Below are 21,258 nucleotides of genomic sequence, written 5' to 3'. Positions count from 1 at the left end.
AGCATTCCTGCATAGTGACAATTCTGCATTCTCTGTGCTGCAAAATTCTCCTAGGTTGTGTCTGGAGGCGAAGATGGAGATGAGGACAACCTCTTTCCTGTGAAATAGCCAACAACGAGTTGAATACATTACTAGAGCTCTAGCGATCGGCTTTTTTATTCAGTCCTTGAGCATTCCTCCTTCAATTTCCACTACCTTTTCCAAATAATTCTACCATTACTTGTTGCTTTGGAGCTTTTTTGTGTATGTGGGCTTCACATTTTCAGCAGTGCTAAACGATGGTGAGTCCTTCAATGCTTGGGCGCATATTTTGACACATTTTTCAAAGACCCAGCGCTTCAAGGAGCAAGGCGCTCCCGTCGCCCGCGGTGCCGCGGCTGGGGCGGGCGCGGGGCAGGGCCGTGCCCGGCGGGGCGGGGGCGGCCCCTCCTGCCGGGAAGGTGTCGGTGGCCGCCCGCCGCCCGCCCCCCGCCGCCGCTCCGCCCCCGGGGCTGGCAGGGCGCGGGGCGGGCTCGCTCCCCGGCGGCAGGGGAGCGGGCGCGGGGCAGCGCAACTTCGGCAAGATGAATGTGGAGAACCAAGATGTGCTGCTGGATCTGGAGGGGGAGGAGGAGGAGGAGGAAGATGATGATAATGATGATGGAGAGATCGGTGAGTAGGTGGCTGGCGCGGAGAGGGTCCCGCCCGGACAGCGGGCTCACCCCGGGGCGGCTGTGGCTCGGCGGGGGCTGCAGCCAGGGGAAGCCCCTGGTGGGGCCGGTGCCGCGCCCGGGCTGTGGCCGGCCGGGACCGGGAGCGACAGGCAGACAGGGAGCCCGCACCGCCGCTCACCTCCTTCCGCTAAAACTACCGATGGTTTTCCCGTGGAAAATACGGGATGTCTCTGTCCGTGCTGGCGGGTGTGTGCCAGGTGTGGCTGCCTCATGGAGCGCCGTGGCGATGGTCCTGCTGCCGTAGCATCGGCTAGGCGCAGTGGGAGAGAAGCAGCGAAAACTTTGCCTGTTCCTTTCCCCCTGACGGGAAGGAAACGCGTGAGAGGGGGCAGAAGCAGCACTTTGCAGTAAGTGCGACGCTGGAGACCTTCGGTGTCGCAGTGATCTCCCAGCACAGGCACAACCCGTGCCCGCTGCCTTGGTCCTCAGGAAAATGCAAACATGCGATCGCCTCCGCACGCCCCGGCGCTCCCAGCATCCCTTCTCTCCTCATGCTGCCTGACTGGCGTGCCTTAGCTTGACAGCCGAGCTGAACCGGAGAGTAATCACAGAACGGCTTGGGATGGAAGGACCTTGAAGATCATCCAGTTCCAGCACACCTGGCACGGGAAGGAACACCTTCGAGCAGACCAGGTTGCTCATAGCTCCATCCAACCTGGCCTTAAACACAACCAGGGATGAAGCACCCACAACTTCTCTGGGCAGCCTCTTCCATCCTCACAGTAAATAATTTTTTCCTAATATTTAATCTAAACCTACCCTCTTTCAGTAACACGACTCCCTCCCCGCCAGAATGAACAAGCCAACAAAACAAAGTAAAATGTAAGGGGAAAATTGGCAAAGCAAAGAAAGATAGTAATCTTGCTGGGGTGGGGGGAAAAAGGCCTGTTGTGTCTGCCAGAAAAGCAGACAGTAACATGGACAAAGAATTTTAAATTCAAAGTGTTAGTCTTGTTCCAATGCCAGTAGCCCAGGACAATGACGTTGTATTTACTGTGGGAATGAATTCTATTAAAGTATTTCCAGAAAACAGCCTGAAAAGGGTTGTTTCTCAGCTGGTTCAGACTGAAGGGATCTGTTCATTTCATTGAGGAGACACAGATTTACTTCTGTTCAGAAGCTGTTTTTCAGCTGTAGTAGCCAAGATATTCTAAAGTCTTTTATTTCTAGTTAACTTGTTAAAATAAATCTAACGAATAAGTAATGCAGGCAAAAATCAGTTAGACAAGCAAATAGAAGCTGGATCTGTATATATAAATTTTATAAATAAAAAAGGTTTCTGCTCATTATTGTTCAAAAGGTTGTGAATGTGTTAACTGAAAAGCACATAATTTTGATTGTTTTTTAGTGTTGAATCTTAATTTCTGCATTTGTAAAAAATTCTAGTGGCATTAACTTTCTCTAATACTCTAATTGCCTCCAAATACTAATCCTTAATAATGGTAAATACAGCCTGCCACATTTATTCAGTTAGCTCACTCCAAAAGTGTATAAAGTTTGAGCCTCGCCCCATGTCTGTGGAAAGCAGGGAATGTCTTTCCTCCAACATTATTAGCCTTTGTTTCAGATGGGAGTATCCCTTGACTTACAGTAATAGTCCAAAGACAAATTCAATTTTCCATATGAAGTGAGGCAAAGGTATTGTTTGACTCCACTCCCTGAATTTAAAGGGTGGATCAGCACTGCAGTGTTAATCAACAGCTGTCTTTTCCATTCTTCACCCCAGAGAAAAACTGAATTGTTTCCTACTCATAACTCTTTATCCAGCTTGGGGATAGTTCAGCTTTCAGAGCCAGCAAGTCATGAGCTTCATAGACTGGATACAGCAGTTTGGAACAACTCATCCTATGTGGCAAAATTGCCTAAAAATTGTGCAGTGATGATTTCATGAGTTGTTATGCAAAGCCGGTTACGCAGCACCTGGCTTTGTCATATTTGCTACTCTTGCGAAATGCATGTGTAACTGTCTTAAGGTTTTTATGTTAGCTATAATTACAGGTATAATTTACAAGTCTGACAAACTTGTAAATCATCCATTTACCTCCAGTTTTTTTGTACCACTTGCATCTGCATTTTTCACAAGGACATCATCCCTGGTTCAGGAAGTAAGCAGGATTTCTGAACTCTTTCCAGTTCTATTCAGGATCAATCCAAAGTGTTTGTAGCTCATCAGAAAAGCATTATTATGGAATATTGAAGTTATAGTCATGGCACATAAAGGGAGGGATCTGTCTCATTCTGGCACACAGTTGGTTTTGGTTATCCACGCTGATGACTAGCAAACCACTCATGTCAGAAGCATTATTAGGCAGGCGTCCAGAGAAAGAGCTGTACTCAAAAGTCCTAGTCCTCCGGGAGGTACCAGAGCTGCTTTGCCTGTTCTACAGAGCTTTGAAATGAATTGTTCAGGTCAGAGTTGTGTTTGGGGAAGAAAGCTTTGTCCTAAGGTTAGACTTCTTGATAAGTTGAAATGTTTTCTTTCTGATACTTAGACAAGATGAGAAACTTTTTCATTTGGAGTCAGGCTGTTTTCAAGAGGATTGTTACATCAGTGGCATCCTTTTTTTTCCATAAATCATGAAGTTTTTCTTTTCCTGGTGCAAACATAACACCATATTGAAATTGGTTTGCTTGTGTTTGAGGATTTACAGAATATTTGCTTTCCAGAAAAATTAACTTATGCAGACAATATCCAGAGGCATCCATCCTGACTAAATATCCCACAAGAAATACTTTTGTCTTCATAGGAGTATGTTAGCAACTTGCTTACTCTTTGTGGTCTTGGTTTTACTCAAATGTCCTAGTATATCCTAGTTGTTCTTTGAGCCTTGAGTGTACACCTTCCCACCTTTTGACACTGCTGCAATAATGACCAGACCATGCTTTATAGATGACCAAGAAAAGGATGTTCATATGTCAGACTTTCTCTTCTCACGCAATGTAGATATGCTGAGGAGGATTCAGGGAGAATTCCAGCTCTTCTTTCTGGAAAGACTTTCATGCTGTTGTTCAGGACACATTTTTAGCAACTACAATAAAATGTACAACAGTACTGGTTTATTCAAGCAACATTAATTGTGGAGTCACAGCCTAAAACAACCAGTGTTGTTCAGCCCACTGTACAACTGGAACTCTGCCCTAAGGGGTAATGTTGTAATCCAAATTGTGTAGACTAGCCATAGCTATTCTTCACCTCATTACTTTTGCTCACTGTTCTGTTCTCTGCTTGTTTCCTCATGGAATGTACTGCATTTAGTCATGCTGCCTGCCTAGAGCTTTTATTTTTTCCTATTCAATAGCTTTGATAACTTGATGCTTCTTGTATCACCCTACAAATATTACTGATATCATATACTGTACTCCAATATGAAAATATACCATACCAACAGTGTCCTCCAAATTTTTCCAGTTTGCCTTCATGATGCTATGAAATGGGGAATTCTCTACAAAAGTCTTCTAATGGCAATGGAAAGCCTGAACAGTTGAATTCTTTTTTTGAGAAGTGTGGCTTTGTCCTGCAATTTATGAAATACGATCCCCACCTCTGGAAAGGCGCAGTAAGTGCAGGGGCCAGATCTCATAATTTTTTAACATGCAAGTCTTTATAAGCAGATTTTTTTAAAAAAAGTAGTTCTGTTTCTGAAAGGACACTTTCTTCCTTTTCAGTCTACCTACAGTAGTGAGTAAAACTGCCCCAGTCTTCTCTTTTTGCACCTGGATTTCTTCTCTTTAGCTTCTCAGACTTGCAATCAGCCTAAAAATGATTGGGGCACGTTGTGATTTCCCACTCTCCTGAAAATGGCAATGAGCTGTCTGATGAGCTGAGAATCAAGAATTTCTTCTGCCTGTGTTCTGTTTGTGACACCGTTCTCGTGCAGGTACAGCTCGTGTGTGTATGTTGCTGCAGGAGCAAGCAGGAATGCAGATGCAGGGTCTCATTTATTCTGAGTTACTGTTGGGGCAGTGAGAGACTCTTCCTGGTGAGCTGGGACTTGCACAGGTCCAGAAAACACTGGTCTGTTACACTGGTCAATATCTAAGCTACTTCTCATGCCTTCATGTCCTTTCTCTTATATCTGTTACACTGATGGTTTAGCTACATTTCTTCGTCTCTTCATACTTCAGTAATTTTACCTCCTGAATTTCTGCCACTTCCCTTTCGCAGAATCCTGGCCACAGATGAGTGCACAATCCAAGCCACACAGTGACATCAATGAAGTATGGTTCCATTTGAAAGTACACTGCTGGTACCACTCACTTTTTAATGCTAATTTAATGATTTTTCTGCAAAACTCCTAAAAACCAAAGGGTAAGGATATAAATATTTAATTACAATATAATTACCAGTTTGCAGCTATTTATAATTCATAAATTCTGGAGGAGAGCAGAGAATCAGGCAAGAATTTGGGAAACTTACAACCCTCACAAATGTACCTGATTTTAATCTATTTTTAAAGGTTTTTACCATACCCGAATTCCCAGTTCTCCATGAAAAACTTCCTGTTTTGAAACTTCCTATCAAAGTGAAAGTATACTTTGTTCCTGTGTTTTGAATTTAGCTGTACTGAACATATGAGTGAATTTTACAGGTAAGTCTGCAAACTGTAGGAGGACTTATCTGCCACTGTATCAGCTTGTGCCATTTGCACAACTTTAATAGTAATAGTTTTGTTTCTTTTCCTGATTATTAAGTAATAAATTTTATGGTGGATATTTATCACAAGTCACTCCCTGAAATTTTTACTCTATTTAAACAAGCCAGAAGTTCCTTTAAGAGGAAAAATACTCTACACTTTTATACTCAACAACTTAAGATTTTTTAAAATGACTTTTCAAGCATTATCATTTGTAAAAAAGAAAACTCATTAAAATCAATATGTAGGAAAAAGTCAGAGTTTTGTTACTTGGTATAGAACTCCAACGGGTCTGTAGTGTTACAGTTACTGAAAGTAATGCAATCAAAAGCTCACAAAAAGCTGTCCTAATATCAGTTGATTTCTGCTTTATGCAGTATATCAAAGTGCAGATAGAGAGCTTGAATTTTTGAAGAGACCAGAGATGTGGAAGATGTACACATGCTATAACAGATGTTGCGTTTCCACACAGAAGGACCTTTCAAGAGTAATTAGAGAAGCATTATTAATAAGATCTGTTACTATATACCTGGGAAATTCTCAAAATCATAGAATGGGTAAGATTGGAAGGGACTACAGTTAGCCATTGATCCAACCTCCCTGCTCAAGTAGTGTCATCCTAGAACACGTTGCACAGGACTGCACCCAGACAGTTCTTGAATATTTCCAGTTAGGGAAACTCCACAACCTGTCAGAGTAATCTGTTTCAGTGCATGGTCACCTGCACAGTAAAGAAGTTCTTCCTCATATTCAGTGGAACTCCCTGTGCATCAGTTTCTGCCCATTGCCTCTTGTCCCATTGCTTGGAACCACCAAGAAGAGCCTGGCTCCCTCCTTCTGACACCTTCCCTTCAGATACTCGTAGACACTGGTGAGGTCCTTTTTCAGTCATCTCTTCTTGAGGCTGAGCAGGCCCAGGTCCCTCAATCTGTCTTTGTAGGAGAGATGGTCCATTCCCCTGATCGTCTTTGTCACCTTCTGTGGGACCCACTCCGGAGCTCCATGTGTCTCTTGTGCTCAGGAGCCCAGAACTGGGCACAGCATTCCAGATGTGGCCTCACCAGGGCTGAGGGGCAGGACCACCTCCCTTGACCTCTTGGCAATGTTCTTACTAATTGCACTCCAAGACACCATTGGCCTCCTTGGACACAAAGTCACACTGCTGGCTCATGGACAGCTTGCTGTCCACCAGGACCCCCAGGTCCTTCTCCACAGAGCTGCTTCCCAGCAGGTCAGCCCTGAGCCTCTGCTGGTGCAGGGGTTATTCTTCCCCATGTGCAGGACCTTGCATTTGCCTTTACTGAATTTCAGACAGTTCTTCTTTGTCCATCTGTCCAACCTGTCGAGATCCTTCTGCAGGGCTGCACAGCACTCTGGGGTGTCAGCCACTCCTCCCAGCTTAGTGTTGTCCATAAAGTTATCATCATTTATGTCATTCAATAAAGTTGTTGTCATTCAAATCACCTCATCCTAGTGTTCCTCATACCTGCCAATTCCTAGGAAATGATGGGTTGCATGCTGTGCACTTGAAGTCTAGTTTGCCACTAGGCATGTGGCAAACCCCAAGCGGAATCCGATACTAAAATGGGTGGTTTCTGCTGTGATTAAAAAGAAAGAAACAAACAGAAGTGTGCTTTTGTTTTACATGGCATGAATTAAAAAGTCTGGTACCCCCTTAAAAAGTCAAATAAAGTAGCATTAGCCTAAGTTTGGGATTAACTGGGGTAGCCAAGAAAAGGGGTTACTGATTGCTGTGCTTTTTACATAATGCACAAATAATAAAACTAAATATCATGTGCTTGACATGAGAAAACCTATAGAAAAGGTGCTTCAGGCCTTTAGCATATGGAACTGTTGTAGTTACGTGTTTAACAAAATTATACACTTAACAGAGTGTGAATATCAAGGAGGACAGCACTGACGTAGGTGCCATGGGTTGGTTTGTGTGCTGTTCTTATATTGAAGAAACAAAGGTGAGGAGAAAAATATTATGCAAGTGCTGAGCTCTGTATCCTGATGAATAGAAAAAATCAGATTGTTTTTAGTGGACTGTCAGTAGTGCTACAGTTCATATCTTTGCCATGGTTCTTTCTAACAGTCTGAAATATTGCTGTACAGAATATATATTATTAAACTGATATTTGATATATATTTTTAATATGAAATTTAAGAATTATTCACTAGGGGATGGGCCTAATATCACTTGCAATTTTTAGAGGTTTTCAATTCAAACTCAGGCTGAGTGTGAATATAAGTGGAACAGTCTTACCTCTGAAGAGGGTGTGTTCATCTGCTGCACTGGCTGTGAGAAGAGACCACTCGGACACTGCTACCATCTGGTGTTATGGTTCAAGTCTGATGGATCTGGAAGTTGAAATGAAAACTGGAGGCTGTAACGTCTCAAACATGTGAGGCAGTACAAATTGGTTTGGCTACCAAAAGAATATTCCCACCCACAACAACCTCACAGCAGCAGCCTAAGTCTTCTTGGCATTCTGGCCTTATCTTTCACTGGGGAGTCTCAGTGTCAGTGTGGTAGGAATGCAAAGCTGCAGAGAAGGACACTGTACACTTTGTCTTCTTATTGCTGGTGTCTGTGGTAAATGAAAGCTGGCAGTCATACACACTGTCACCAAATAGACTGTGTTTGGTAGTCAGTCCAAGAATGCAAATATCTGAGCATAGATCTTTTGTCTTTTCCACCCCTCACAATTTACTCACGCATCCTACGTCTCTGAAGGCTTTGTGACAGAAGTGTCTTGATTGCATCCCAAGGGAGTATACAGACATCTGAAATTTATTTTTGCTTGATTCAATGGAATTATTCTCTTCTTACCTACCCCATTCTCAAGCATTTGATAACAGCAGTAGACATAGGGATAGTTCCCTGCATGGACTTGAGAAGTGAGCTCCTGAAGCATCCTTAATGAGAGACAGATTCAAATTGGAAAATTAATAAAATATATTAAAATGCAAACTGAACTTTAAGAAGTGTAGTTACATCTGCTGGACCATAAACATTCTTTTAATTGTTTTTGTGACTCATGTGGTGGAAACAGCAGCTTAGTTTCAAAATACTGTATAAAGGTCCTTCAGTTTAGTTTTTACGTTAAATAATTTCCATCTAAACCACTATTCATCAATATTATTTAGACACAACTGAAAATTAAAGTTTTGTAAGAACTGCCACCAACAGCAGATTTTGCTTTGCTTTTACTGTTTCCCTTCCTTTCATTTTTTTGTAGATGGATTTCCTCTGGCCCCATTAATCTGGTTAGTCAGGTTCTCCAGCATTTTTTAGATATGATTTATCATGGGACATTAAATATTTGCATAGGAGACTGCTTACAGTACAGTAATCAGAATGAGCTGCACAGCAGTGTTCTGCTGCAGGAAACAGCTACTACCTCTTTTGTGTTCAGTGCTGTTTGAGACCAGCTGATGCAGCAGGCTAAACACTGGAAAACTTGAGTGCCCATGCTGTGTGTCTGTCCTGTAGGCTTCTAGCATGGGTGGAGGAAGATCACAGAATCACAGAATGGTTTAGGTTGGAAGGACCTTTAAAGCTCATCTAGTCCAAGCCCCCTGTCATGAGCCCCATTTTCAACTAGAACAGGTTGCTCAGGGCCCCATCCAGTCTGACGTTTAATGTTTCTACAGATGGAGCATCGACCACCTCTCTGGGCAACCTGTTCCAGTGTGTCACCAACCTCATTTTTAAAAACTTGTTCTTTTTATGTAGCCTGAGTCTACTGTCTTTAGCCTAAAACCATCACCCCTCTCTAAAGGAGCTACTAAAAAACCTGTCCCCATCTTTCTTATAGGCCCCCAGTTAGTACCAAAATGACACAATAAAGTTTCCCCAGAGCCTTCTCTTCAGACTGAAAGATCTTAGTTCTTTTTCCACGGTTGCAGCAGAGACCTGTGACCTGTCCCTCAACCATTACTATTTTGGGAATTTACAGTCAGATAAGGAATCTTCACTGTCTAGGAAGAGTGGGAGCAAGAAGAGCTTGTGCTGAGATGCCCTGCACCTCGTGGTGGTGTGATGATGGTAATGGGCTTGTGTCAAGAGAAGGGGATGAGATTAGTGACTTTTCAGTGGGTGAAATATCATGGATTCCTTCCTTTGTGGGAGGAATAGTAACTAAAAAATGTCATCTGGATTGCAGATCAGGCTGGAAAGTATGAGAAGTGATTATAAAATACTGGTGGTATAGCAACCCTGCTAAAGATGCTGGGAACTGGTATTAGTAATCCAAGGGTATGCTAACACAGTGGAGGAGTTAAGAGCCATGACCAAACAGGCTGTGAAGAAGCTGTGGTCTGTTACTGTCATGCGAGAAAGCCTGAGATAAGCACCAGACTTGAGCTTAGATCGGTGGAGAGACTCATGTAGCACAAACCTGGGTCTTCACTGAAGGCTCTCATAAAATAAGAAGTGTTGAAGAAATGAGAAGTGTAAGGAAATGGAAGTGAAGGCAAAACATGTCGAGTTCTGTGTACAGTCTAAGAAAGAAAGTAATTAAAAGTGGAAGAGGATGAACTCTTGACAGTATTCACAAAGGGAGGGCTGGCCAGTGCAGCTGTTAAGAAGCAATTGTTTACTGTGAGGGTGGTCAGGCACTGGAACAAGTTCCCCAGAGGGGCTGTGGATGCCACATCCCTGGGAGTGTACAAGATCAGGCTGGATGGAACTTTGAGCAACCTGTCTAGTGGAAGATGTCCCTGTCCATGGCAGGGGGGTTGGGAACTAGATGATCTTTAAGGTACCTTCCAACCCAGGCCATTCTATGATTCTGTGATTCTCTGAGTCTATTCGCCTATCTGGTCAGGAACTCATTAAGCAGTGGCATAAAGATACTTCCAGCTGAGTTAATCAGGAAAATAAACCACAGAAGGGACTAACATAATATAGCTATGGGTGCAGTGAATTGAAATAATTCATCTGTGGCATTTTCATGCATACTTTTAATATATAGTAAAAATTACAATATGTTCATTGGTAATTTATCTAGCAGGAAAAAAAAAATACTATCTTTATACCATTAGTTATTTGCAAAAAAAAAAATTCCACTGCTGTAGGTTTGGCACTACTGTTAGAGATAATAAGAAGGCTGAGATGATAATCCAGAGGGCTCTAGCAGTGCCAGAGAGTTTTATTAGTTTGTGTGCAATATTAGTAAGATTATTGGTGTTCTTTTTCTGTGTGTTTTTTCTGTAAGTAGTCTAATGGAATTTTTATAGGCATTAGTGAACAAAGATGAGGTCAAGCAAGGCACACTTTACCCTTGTGAGCAGTCCCTTTGACTAGAGTGGGAATAGCATTATTTTTGTAAATAATGTAGAAAAAGCAGAATTAGTCCCAAATGGAGGGAATATCTCTATTAAATCTTCCATCATCTCCGTATATGTTGATTTATTCTAGGAAAAATAATTAAATTCATTTAATTATTCTGCTGTCTATAAAATACAAGAAGGAATTTTGCACTATAGAAAAATTTGATCTATAAACTGGTGGTAGTGCTTAACACACAACCCAGCAATAGTTCCTACAATACTTGGTAAAACTTAAACATGTAATAAATTAAAAAAAACATAACCTGAAGAATAGAAGAGTCAATGCTGGATTATATTTTTTGACTTGTTCTTTGCCAATGACCAAGTGAGGAGAGAAAAAGCTTCAAGGGCAATGCAGTCCAGACAAGTAGAGCTCCAGATGTTTTTGTAAGTTTATTGGAGTTTGCAAGAAAAGCAAAGTTCTTTTATCACAGAGTCACAGAACGAGCTGATTTGGAAGGGATCCACAAGGATTATTGAGTCCAGCTCTTAGCCCTGCACAGGACAGCCCCAAGAATCACACCATGAGCCTGAGAGCATTGTTGAAATGGACTCTGTCAGGCTGGTGCTGCGACCACTTCCCTGGGGAGGTTATTCCAGTGCCCAGACACCCTCTGGGTGAAGAATCTTTTTATAATACCCAGCCTAATCCTCCCCTGATACAGGTTCAAGCCATTTCCTTGGGTCCTGCCCTTGGTCACCACAGTAAAATCTGAAGAGTCCTTCAATTACTAAAACTACAAAGTATTTCCTGATTAGGAAACAAAAGTACAGTTTGTTTCTAAACTCTGGGTCCAACACCAAGAATGCTTGCAGGCAGGAGTCTTTGCACCTACACACAAGTTAAAAAACGCCTCTAGGTTTTGACTTTAAATTTAATATTTTCACTGTTCTTAAAGTAATTAAAAGTATCTTTTTGGGACCCTCCTGTAAACACACTGTATAACAGCTGAGTATAGGAAATACTTTAAAGCAAACATGCTGAGAATCTCATTACAGAAATTCAAATGTATCTCCTTTGAGACATGTAAATTTAATAGCAGTGGGTAGAATTTTATAAATATATCTCAAGATTTCTAATTAGATAGCTCATTGATCCATAGGCACTGAAGTCTGACCAAACAGCTATCTGCAATTACGATTGGGTTAATCATGTCAGCTCCCAATGAAAAGGCTCCATAGCTGCTGCCTGGAGACTTGGCATTGGTGAGGAACACCAAGGGATCAGCTTGGCTGCTGAAAAACCTGTGTTTGGAGCTCGGGGCAGCTGCTGTGCATGGGCTGCCCTCCTGTAAAACACACGGAAGGCAGGGTGTGCTCGTTCCCTCTGTAAAGGAGTAGTAATTTTGACAGTATGCTTGAGGTTGATCTTGGCAAATCTGTCTCATGACAAAAGCAGAAGTGGCTTGTCTTCTTTATATTTCCTGCCTAAGGACAGCTGATTTGTGTTAGTTGATCTGGGACAAAAAAACAAACAAACAAAAATAAATCACATTATTTTAAGCAATGAAGAAAACACCTGATTCAAGAAGGCCCTCAGGGACCTTCAACACTGGCAGTGGTATAAAAGCAGCTTATCAGACTTTCGACCAGAGGCCAAAGTCTACAGTCCCCTCCAAGGCGTTCTGTCGCAGTCCTACAGCAAGTCAGCCTTCAGAGTATATGCATGTTTATCAGGCCAGGTTCTGGGCGTGTGTGAGACCTAGGCAGGGGAGGGAGAGTGTTCACACAAAAATAATAAACAGCTTGTGCTGCTTCTTGGTTTCATCCTTTCTACTTCTTAAAATATCAGCAATACTGTCTTTTAACAGAGATGATTTAGATCAGATCTCACTAACTCCTCTGAAATTACTCAGGGAAAGAAAACATAAAACCAATGATATTTTATGGAGTTTGGGCTCAAGTTTCTGATTGCTATTGCACTGCCACCATTTCACATACTTGTCTCAGGCTGTGGTAGGAATACTGATTTTTACAGGATTACCTGCAGCCTGCTCCTTTAGTTCTCACACAACAGCGTAAACTTCTGAGGTAGCAGGCTGCTGCTCCTTTCTATGTTCCAGTCCATGTAGGGAAGGATTACAAGCCAAACATGAGAACACAAACATGAGAATGATCCTTTTGAGATTAGTGGATCCAGCAGCATCCATGAATTAATTTAAGTAGGCAAATGTTGCAATCTTAGTCCCCAGAGGCTGGGGGTAGTAGCTGTTCAGTAGGTGTTTTCCAGTGTGGGGTTTTTTTCTCAGTTGTTTACTTTCCAGAGTTATTCATGATGAAAGCATAAATAATAATACTCCATTTATCAGCTGTGGTTTGGTGTATCCTTGACTTTATTTTTATTGCCTCTGAATGGAGGAGAGTTTAATTAAATGCATTGGGGATAGATGTTTATCCTGTGCTCTAAGATCAAATGTGTCCATCAGAAGAGCTTCTGCATCTCTCACTGTGTGCAGTTCACTGAACAAACCCATTAACCATTTGTCTCATTAGGATGTTCCTTAGGAACACCTTGCATGCAAAATTAAACATCAGAGAAATCCTGTTTGCTTTCATGATGAGTCTTCCAGTTCTTTTCCATATCTGTCACTATTTTTGCCTTTTTCTTGTGTCATCTTTAGGGCCAGTCATTCTCTTGGTTTTCAGAACGCCAAGTTTAAGTCCATATGAACAGATCTGGCTCATGCAGAAGAGAAATGTCACTCACAAGTGGCATAGGATGCTCTTCGGGTCCAGACTGCACAGCCAAAGTGCCAAGCTGGAGCAAGTAGGGATAGAGGAGTCATTCAGTGATTTCATGTTTCTGTATTCCTCCAGTTTGCAGATACTAAACTAAATGAAAATCTGGAGGTAAAACCCTCTAGTGTGTGTTCAGGGATCAGACTGGATGACCTTGCTGGTACCTTCTAGTCTTACACTCTAGGAGCTGGATCCACACATTTCAAAAGGTCATTTTTCTTACCTTTGACACAAACATTGGAATCTGCAGTAAAGCCCCTGTGGTCTCCTCTTCAAAAACAGAACAAATCTCAGCATACTGTTATCAAGGAATAATGACTAACCTTCTAACAGCCCATCACACTTGCATTTTTCCTACTGTTATAATGAGATGCGTAAGCATTCTTATCTCAGCTTAAATGAATAACAACTCTCTAAAGGCTGCTGGTTGGGTTTTGGTTTTATTTCATTGGAAAACTGATATTTTATATTTTCTCACTTCCACAGTTTTGAAGAGATGGATTAGAAACTCTGTGAGAATGAATTTGTGAAGAGGGCTATCGCTGGGTCTCTCAGCACTGGTTGTACTCTCCTGGAGATCTATAATGTTGTACAAAATGAGCAAACCCTGTGGTTGTTCCTGTGTTACTGCCATCTGGTATGTTCATAACATCGTAAAACAGTTTAGCAGGATTCTTTATAGACACCAAAGAAAAATGTCTTTCCGTGCTTTCCAGAACAAAGCTTTCATTTCTTCTTCTGGGGGCTTCTTTTAAGATTTCTTGGAATTACACTGAGGTATAGGTGAGATAGCAGGAAAACAAGGGTTTGGCTTTTTCCTCATTATTCTTGCTGCTTGGTTTTCTTATAGCTGAATGGTATCTAAGATTCAATGCTAGTCATTTTTCATCAGCATCGTTAGAGTATAGTCCTGAGTTCTGTTAGCTCCCTCCTGAGATACACTATCAAAATACCGATTTCCCATATTTTTATTCCCTGTGCCAAGCAAAAGGAAACTTGTACTTTTAGATTCATGGGTATTCTTTCCTGGTAAGTTCTTAGAGAGAATTTACTCAATCTGGGATGGCTAATCTTCTATGAAGGGGCAACAATTGCTAGAGAAATCTAGAAATGGCACTTTATGCCAGACTGTCATGTGCTCACTTTGCTGGATCTAAAGCTGCCCTGCTGTTCTTACTCTGAAAGACCTGTTCACAATGGTGGTCGGTGACCATTCTGAAATCTGAAGTATGACTCTACCCAGGGAATAATCCTTCTATATAGGTTGCTTAAAAGCGCAAATCTTAAGGTAGATACCTGCTACTTTATTAAAATTGCTGCACATCAAGCAATCAAAAAGCTCTCTCTGTCTCATGGGCAGGACTGTTCGTACATTTTCTCAGATATCTTTGGCATCTGCCTCAGAGCTTGTAGTACTGTGTAATATATCTGAGAATAGTTCTAATGTGCCACCTCATGGAAAGGAGGTGATTAAAAACTTGCTCCTCACTCATCCCAGAGCTAAGAAGTATAAGAAGCAGTTGCAGGCTCAAAAGCATTTAAGATGATCTAAAAAAATATATACTGCTTCTGTCTGATCATATTGTGGGAGCTTCCCTGCCTCTGTGCCCACATCTTACACTTTGGAACACTGAATGGTGGTTTTGACCCAAGGCACCACTGGATTCTCTCAGGGCCAGGAGGCTGGGCTAGGTGGACCACTGACCTTGTGTAAAGCTAGTGAACAGGCTTAGTGTTCACTCACTGGTGAAAAGGCACAGTAAGAACCTGCACGGAAGGCAAGCTGTTGGCCACTGACTCCCCTGTAACATAAAGCTGGGGACTGGGAGCAGGCATTCTGCCCAAGGATGAAAGCCAGGAACTTAGCCGTGCTAAGCCCTGCAGCTGAATGACCACAAGGCAGTAGTGCGTTTCACTCCCCATCTCACAGAAAGGACAAGTCACCAGCTGGGCTTACAAACCAGATGACAGAGCACCCATCCCAGCAAGAGGCTGATTGCAGCCAGAGGCGTGGCTTGATGGTGGCATTACCTTGGAAAGCTAACAACGTTGTGAACCCTGCCTAAATTCAAGGCTTGGTCTGGTAAATGTGCAGTGCCTGATCTGTGCATTCACAGTCACTTAAAGGTGGGGGCTCTTTACCAGTAACTGAATGACCAGAACCTTCACCATGTCATTCTCTCTCCAGAGGAATCTACTTTATTTTTTCCCGCCACCACAGTCTTGTTAGAGGACTGTAATGGGTGTTGCAATCTTACATCCTTCCACTTCCATGTTCTCAAAGTCCAGGGAAAGATTTTTGTGTTCTCTCTGGAGTTTGTTTTTAGTGCCTTCATGTTTTCCAAATGTATTTATGTATAAATTTGTTGAGTTGGTATTTTCTTATGTATTTATTTTTTAACTTTAGTTGAAGAGTGGACTTTTCAATGCCAGGCAGAGGAAGTGTATTCTTATTTTCTATCAGCCTGCCCACACTACTCTTACTAGAAAGCTGCGTGCATACGTGCATCCTTCTTGTTAAATGCCTCTTTTCCCAGAAAGTGGTTTAGAAACCTCTGTGTCTTCAAAGCCACGGCTGTCTGGCATGAAGCTGTCAGACCTTGCCCAGCTATAGTTGCTGGGCATCATGAGTTGAATTTTCAGCAGAAGCCAGGATTTGTATTCACAGTGACTGTAATAAGCTAAAAGAACCACACTGGTTGGTTGTGGTTTTTTCCATCATGGTACTGAATTTACACTAATTATGTTATTCTGAACTGACCTTTAAAACTTAATAAATTTGATCCATGAGAAAAAGTGTCCACAGTTACTATGATTACTTTTCTTGCAGTGCATTTTGAGATTACTCTGCAGCAGCACAGAGTGCTGCTACATATGGACCACTAATCAAATTTCCTGATTAGGTGAAATTCTAGACTTTAAGCAAAGTTTCCTCATGCCAATTGCAGTAATAATTGTTACATCATTTCTGCTCAAGGGAATCACTCAAATGCTTCAAATATAATTTCATTTCTAAACTGACTTATATAATTAAATAATACAGTATAGCCAGCAGTAATCTTTCTCCATATTTAAATGCAAATTTTACCGGTTAGCAGCAGGAGCCATAGAATCCCTAATTGGTTGCAGCTAATAATATATTATGACTAAGAAATGTTAACATTAAGGTTGCGAAGTAGAGCACTTAGAAGTTAGGCAGTGTCAGCATTAGTATTGCCCAGACAACTTCCATTTTCCTGCCATTTGTTTAAATGCAAGTTTCAGTTTTTATGTACACAATCATTGTTCTTTTTTTGCTCCTAAGTCCACTGCCTCATTCAGTAAACTGGTAGGAATTCCAGACTTCTTTTTATCTTCCTCATTAAGAGCATGGCTCCAAATCTTGTTTAACTCAAATTATCCAAGCATTGCACAGAACATTTTCATACCTTTTGTCCTGTGTTTCTATGGTGTTTTTACCGTATTTGAACACTATATCCAACAGGGATGTGAGTGTCATGTTGCCTAAGTCCTGTTTTTAAGGAGACATGCATTTTTAGGAACCCAGGCCCTTTTCATAGGAATGCAGGCTGCTGAAGTGATTACTAAGATGTGGGGAAGGTAAAATGCTTCTGCAAGGGTTGTACAAACACAAGGTGCTGAACAGGAAGATCTAGATTGCACTGACAGGCATCCCTAGAATGCATCTTCTGCAGGGCCAGAAGAAAATAATTCATTTTCAACCACTTTTGTACAGTCAGGTCTTAATCCCAGTCTGGGTTTATTGCTGATAAACTCCCTGCTTTTCTTTCAAAGTTGTCTAAAAATGCTCACCAATGACAAAAGCTTTGGGACACATTTTTCAGAAATAAGAGCATTTCCCAATTTTGCTGTTACAAATACCACACCATACTTCATCATAGAATCATCATAGAACAGTTTGGGTTGGAAGGAACCTTAAAGATCATCTTGTTCCAACCCTTCTGGCATGGGCAGGGACATCTTCCACTGGACCAGGTTGCTCAGAGCTCCATCCAGCTTGCTCTCGAACGCAACCAGGGATGGGACATCCACAGCTTCTCTGGGGAACCTGTTCCAGTGCCTCACCACCTTCACAGTAGAGGATTTTTTCTAATATGTATTCTAAACATATTCCCTTTCAGTGTGAAGCCATTCCCCCTTGTCTTGTCACTACATGCTCTTATAAATCGTCTCTCTTAGTGACAAATGCCCAGCTGTGCTGTAGAAGTGCTGAGCTCCCTGGCAGTAGCACCCTGGGCAGTTAGCTTGAAAACTGTGCTGGGAAAAGCTGGGCCAAACCTTGTTCAAGCAGCTTGCTCAGTGCCATGTGTATTAGATCCTGAAGCTGGGACCCTGGCCACTTCTCCAAGGCTGTATGCAAATTCTTTGACAAATAGATAATCTTTCTTCCTTTCAATCTCTCCACCTATATGCTATCTGTATTTGCAAAAATAAGTTAAAACTCTAGAGAGACGAGTTTTACTTAGTCAAACCTGGAGTCATCATCATTGCAGCCCCATCCTGTATACAAAAGAAGGTAGCATCCTGAAGAAAAAGAATAACAGTTTAGGGTTTATACTGAAAAATTATTTCCTTTGCCTGAAAATCTGGCGGTGTCTCTTGTGCTAGATCAAGTGGTATTGTGTACCTTTTACCTTTTTTGTAGTCACAAAAAATTCTGAAACAGAAAAAACAGGATCCAGTCCTTTCCTTTGTGTCTTTCAAATGAGGATCTGCAATGACAAATAGTGTTGAACCAGGACTATTTCAGTGTTCATGAGTTTGAGTTTGAAGTCTTATTGATCTGCTTACTGGCCACATTTGTCTATAAATTTCTCTTTTTCAAAAGAACCTTGAAAGCCAGTTTCTGTAAGAGCTGTATTAACCAAAGAGGAGTGATTGCAATTACTGATTTAATTTACGGGTTGTAATATGTAGTAACCTGAATTTTTATTTTCAAGGCTTTCTAAGAGAAATAAGCTTTTCTTGTTGATTGGTAAAGCAGCTAAGAGACTAAACCCCCCGTGTTCTACTGCATAATGACATTTCTGAGGGCACAACAGGGGCTATACCCAGTCTGGACCCTGGCAACCCCAAGGGAATTACCCACAGTGTCTGACAGCAAGGCAGGAAATGCCTGTTAGCCAGCAGTTACAAAGTCATTATTTCAGTTTGCACTTCTGGAACTGAATGTTTTGGTTACTCCCAAATCCTGTTTTAGGGCTCTACATGTCTTCTTTAGTTCCATAGATACACATTAATTTCAACAAGTATATAGCTCAATGCACACTTACTTTGATTTTTAATTTGTTGTTGAACAATTTCTTTCTAATCTACTAGATAATTCCTATTTACTCTGAACTTGTATATAGATGCATCTTGTTGGAAAGTAGAGTTAATAAACCATAGAGGAAAACATGTTTATTAGTTGTCTTAAACATGCTGTATACTTTAAAAAAAAAAGTCATTTATGAAACATTTTGCTTTTCAAATAATTTATTAAGCAAGGGAAACATTAACTGAAGTAAAGAAATTGATGTATCGATTAATGAAATTGATTGATTCATTCTGGTCACTGAGGGACATGTGCTGTGTTTAATATAATTAGGCATAAAAACTCTCAATCTGCTTGGACACTTTTGAGTACATCAGCAAGAATTTATCTGTAACTTTATATACTTAGTATGTTCTGCAAATCTGTCCTAAAGCCCTTTGGGTTCTTAAAATTAGTGTATCTCATCTTTTTCCACCTGGATTTTATTTGCTGCTACAGGAAAAAAATGCAGCCCATTCTTCTTGATCCCTTTTGAAGACTGAAACAGATTATTCCAAGTAAAGAAATTTTTCTCTCAGAACTTTCTAACAAAGCTAAAAATCAAAGTTGTCTGTAAGCTCGTGCTGGATTCGGTGACCCAGCTGATCCCTTATGTCTTATGTTCTTAATGTGACAGAGGTCATTATTTTTCTTAACTCTAGAAACTAAGAACTTGCATTTTTGACAGCAGGAATGACAATGTTTTCATTATTGTTAAAAATGAAAGAAATAAAATATATATGCGTGTATGTATGCCTCAGTTTGTAGGAGTGGGACAGAATCAATCATGAAGTAGGCTCATTTGACAGTCAGCACTACAGTAGTTTTCTACCTGAATCCATAAATAATTAAGCCAAAGCAGCCCTTAATTGAAAAATTTAAGAAGGCTTGTTTGTTGCATCATTTTAATATATTTAAGTTACTTACTAGATTATAAAAAGACGTGTGGAGAGGAGAAAATTATTCAAGCCCATACTCCAACCTGAAATTAATGCCTGAAAAGATTATCAGTCTGAAGCCTGCTGACTTAATCACTTTATTCCATTGCTTTATACTTTGACAAAGCAAGCCATGTGTTTACCATGCACACAATCAGTTTACAAGCGAAAAGCATACCAAATATTGTTTAAAATTATAGCAGGTAGACATTCAAAAACCAAAGGTTGTTTGTCTTTAAATTGCCTATTGACAGATGAGAGCCAAAATTGTCTTTCTGACAGCCATTTCAGCTGAAGGTGGGTAAACTGTTTAGCTTGAGAAAAAGCATTTCAAATGTTCTAATTAGCAACTGAATTTCTGCAGTGATTTACAGTCAGCTGGAGTTGGATGTGGATACTAGATGAAGCCAGGTTGGCTCTGGCATGGACTACAACAGTGAGAAACAGGAGCCAACTTTGGCTTTTCAGCAGATTACTTTGAAATCACAGAATTGTGACTAAAACATCATTAGCCCAGTGTTTTGTTTTTGAAACTGAAGTTGGGGCTAATCCAGGTGTCACTGAAATATTTTAGGATTTTTGCCACAGGTTTTGGGCAATTGGCCCACTTTGAGTTCTGAGCACGTAAGAACCCTTTGACAATTACTGAGCCTCCCAAACATTCCAATTCAGTGTCTCTTAAATATTTAGGTATTGCTATCAGCAGAATCATTTCCACAAAGTCAAATTTCTTGTTTTTATAACTGCCTGCTATTTGCTTTATTATTTTTGGTGAACTACCCTGACTCAGACTTGCAATGCCCTCTATTATATTCCCAACTGAATGTTTTCTTGTTTAGGGTTGGCCGTGAAAGTGCATTTATTTTTGAAAGTCACTCCACATGTTCCCATCCTTTGTTTGCACAGCTGTAAAAGAAGATAACTTAATGGAAATAGTCTTTCAAACAAGAAAGAATCATCTTCCAAGACAGCCATTTCATTTCCTTTGTGCTCCAGCAGCATCTACAGCTTCATTATTAGGTTTCCTTGGGCCTCTGAAATGAAAATCAATGTTTTTCTTATTATGTGGCATAGATTAGGTTTTGGGGTTGATGATATCTGCAGATCTACACTGTGTGAGCACACAAGGTATGTAATTTATTGACAGCTGGAAAGCCATTTTGGCATTACTACATTTTAACATTACTAATTGTCACCATTTTTCTCACATGCTGTAAGACTACACGTGACCCTAAGAAGAAACAAGACTTTCACATGGAAGGCAGCTGTGTAGATCTCTCATTAACTATAAATAATACGTTATAAAGCATAGTTTGATATAAAAATAATTCAATTTCACTTCTAATACATAATTTTTTCTGAAAGTGAAGAATGTCGGGTTTAGTAGCATGTATTCTTCAAATGAGGTCTACAGGTATGAAATAAAACTGATTTAAACACATTCTAATCACAGAACTTAACAGAATGAATGCTACTAAATGAAACCAATAGTATTTTGGTGGAATGAGGTGCAACCATTGATAATTTGTATTTATCATGTCTTCTCTCATATGTACATGGAGAAAAGACCATAGCCCAGA

General features: G+C 40.9%; 1 protein-coding gene across 1 annotated transcript in view; it reads left to right on the top strand.

The window, feature by feature from the left end:
- Nucleotides 1-563: 563 nt before the first annotated feature.
- The window catches only part of ANO6 (anoctamin 6), a gene marked incomplete at both ends in the record, with an annotated part of 66,550 nt that continues 45,855 nt past the window's right edge, over nucleotides 564-21,258 (top strand). The window contains one exon of the mRNA XM_082280794.1: nucleotides 564-651. Within this exon, the coding sequence (XP_082136920.1) occupies nucleotides 564-651 (88 nt within the window). The remainder of the gene's footprint in view (nucleotides 652-21,258) is intronic.

The sequence above is a fragment of the Coloeus monedula genome (assembly GCF_965178545.1).
Source record: "Coloeus monedula genome assembly, chromosome: 4".
Lineage (NCBI taxonomy): Eukaryota > Metazoa > Chordata > Aves > Passeriformes > Corvidae > Coloeus > Coloeus monedula.
The sequence above is the reverse complement of the archived record's forward strand: the minus strand, read 5'-3'. Positions and strand labels throughout refer to the sequence as shown.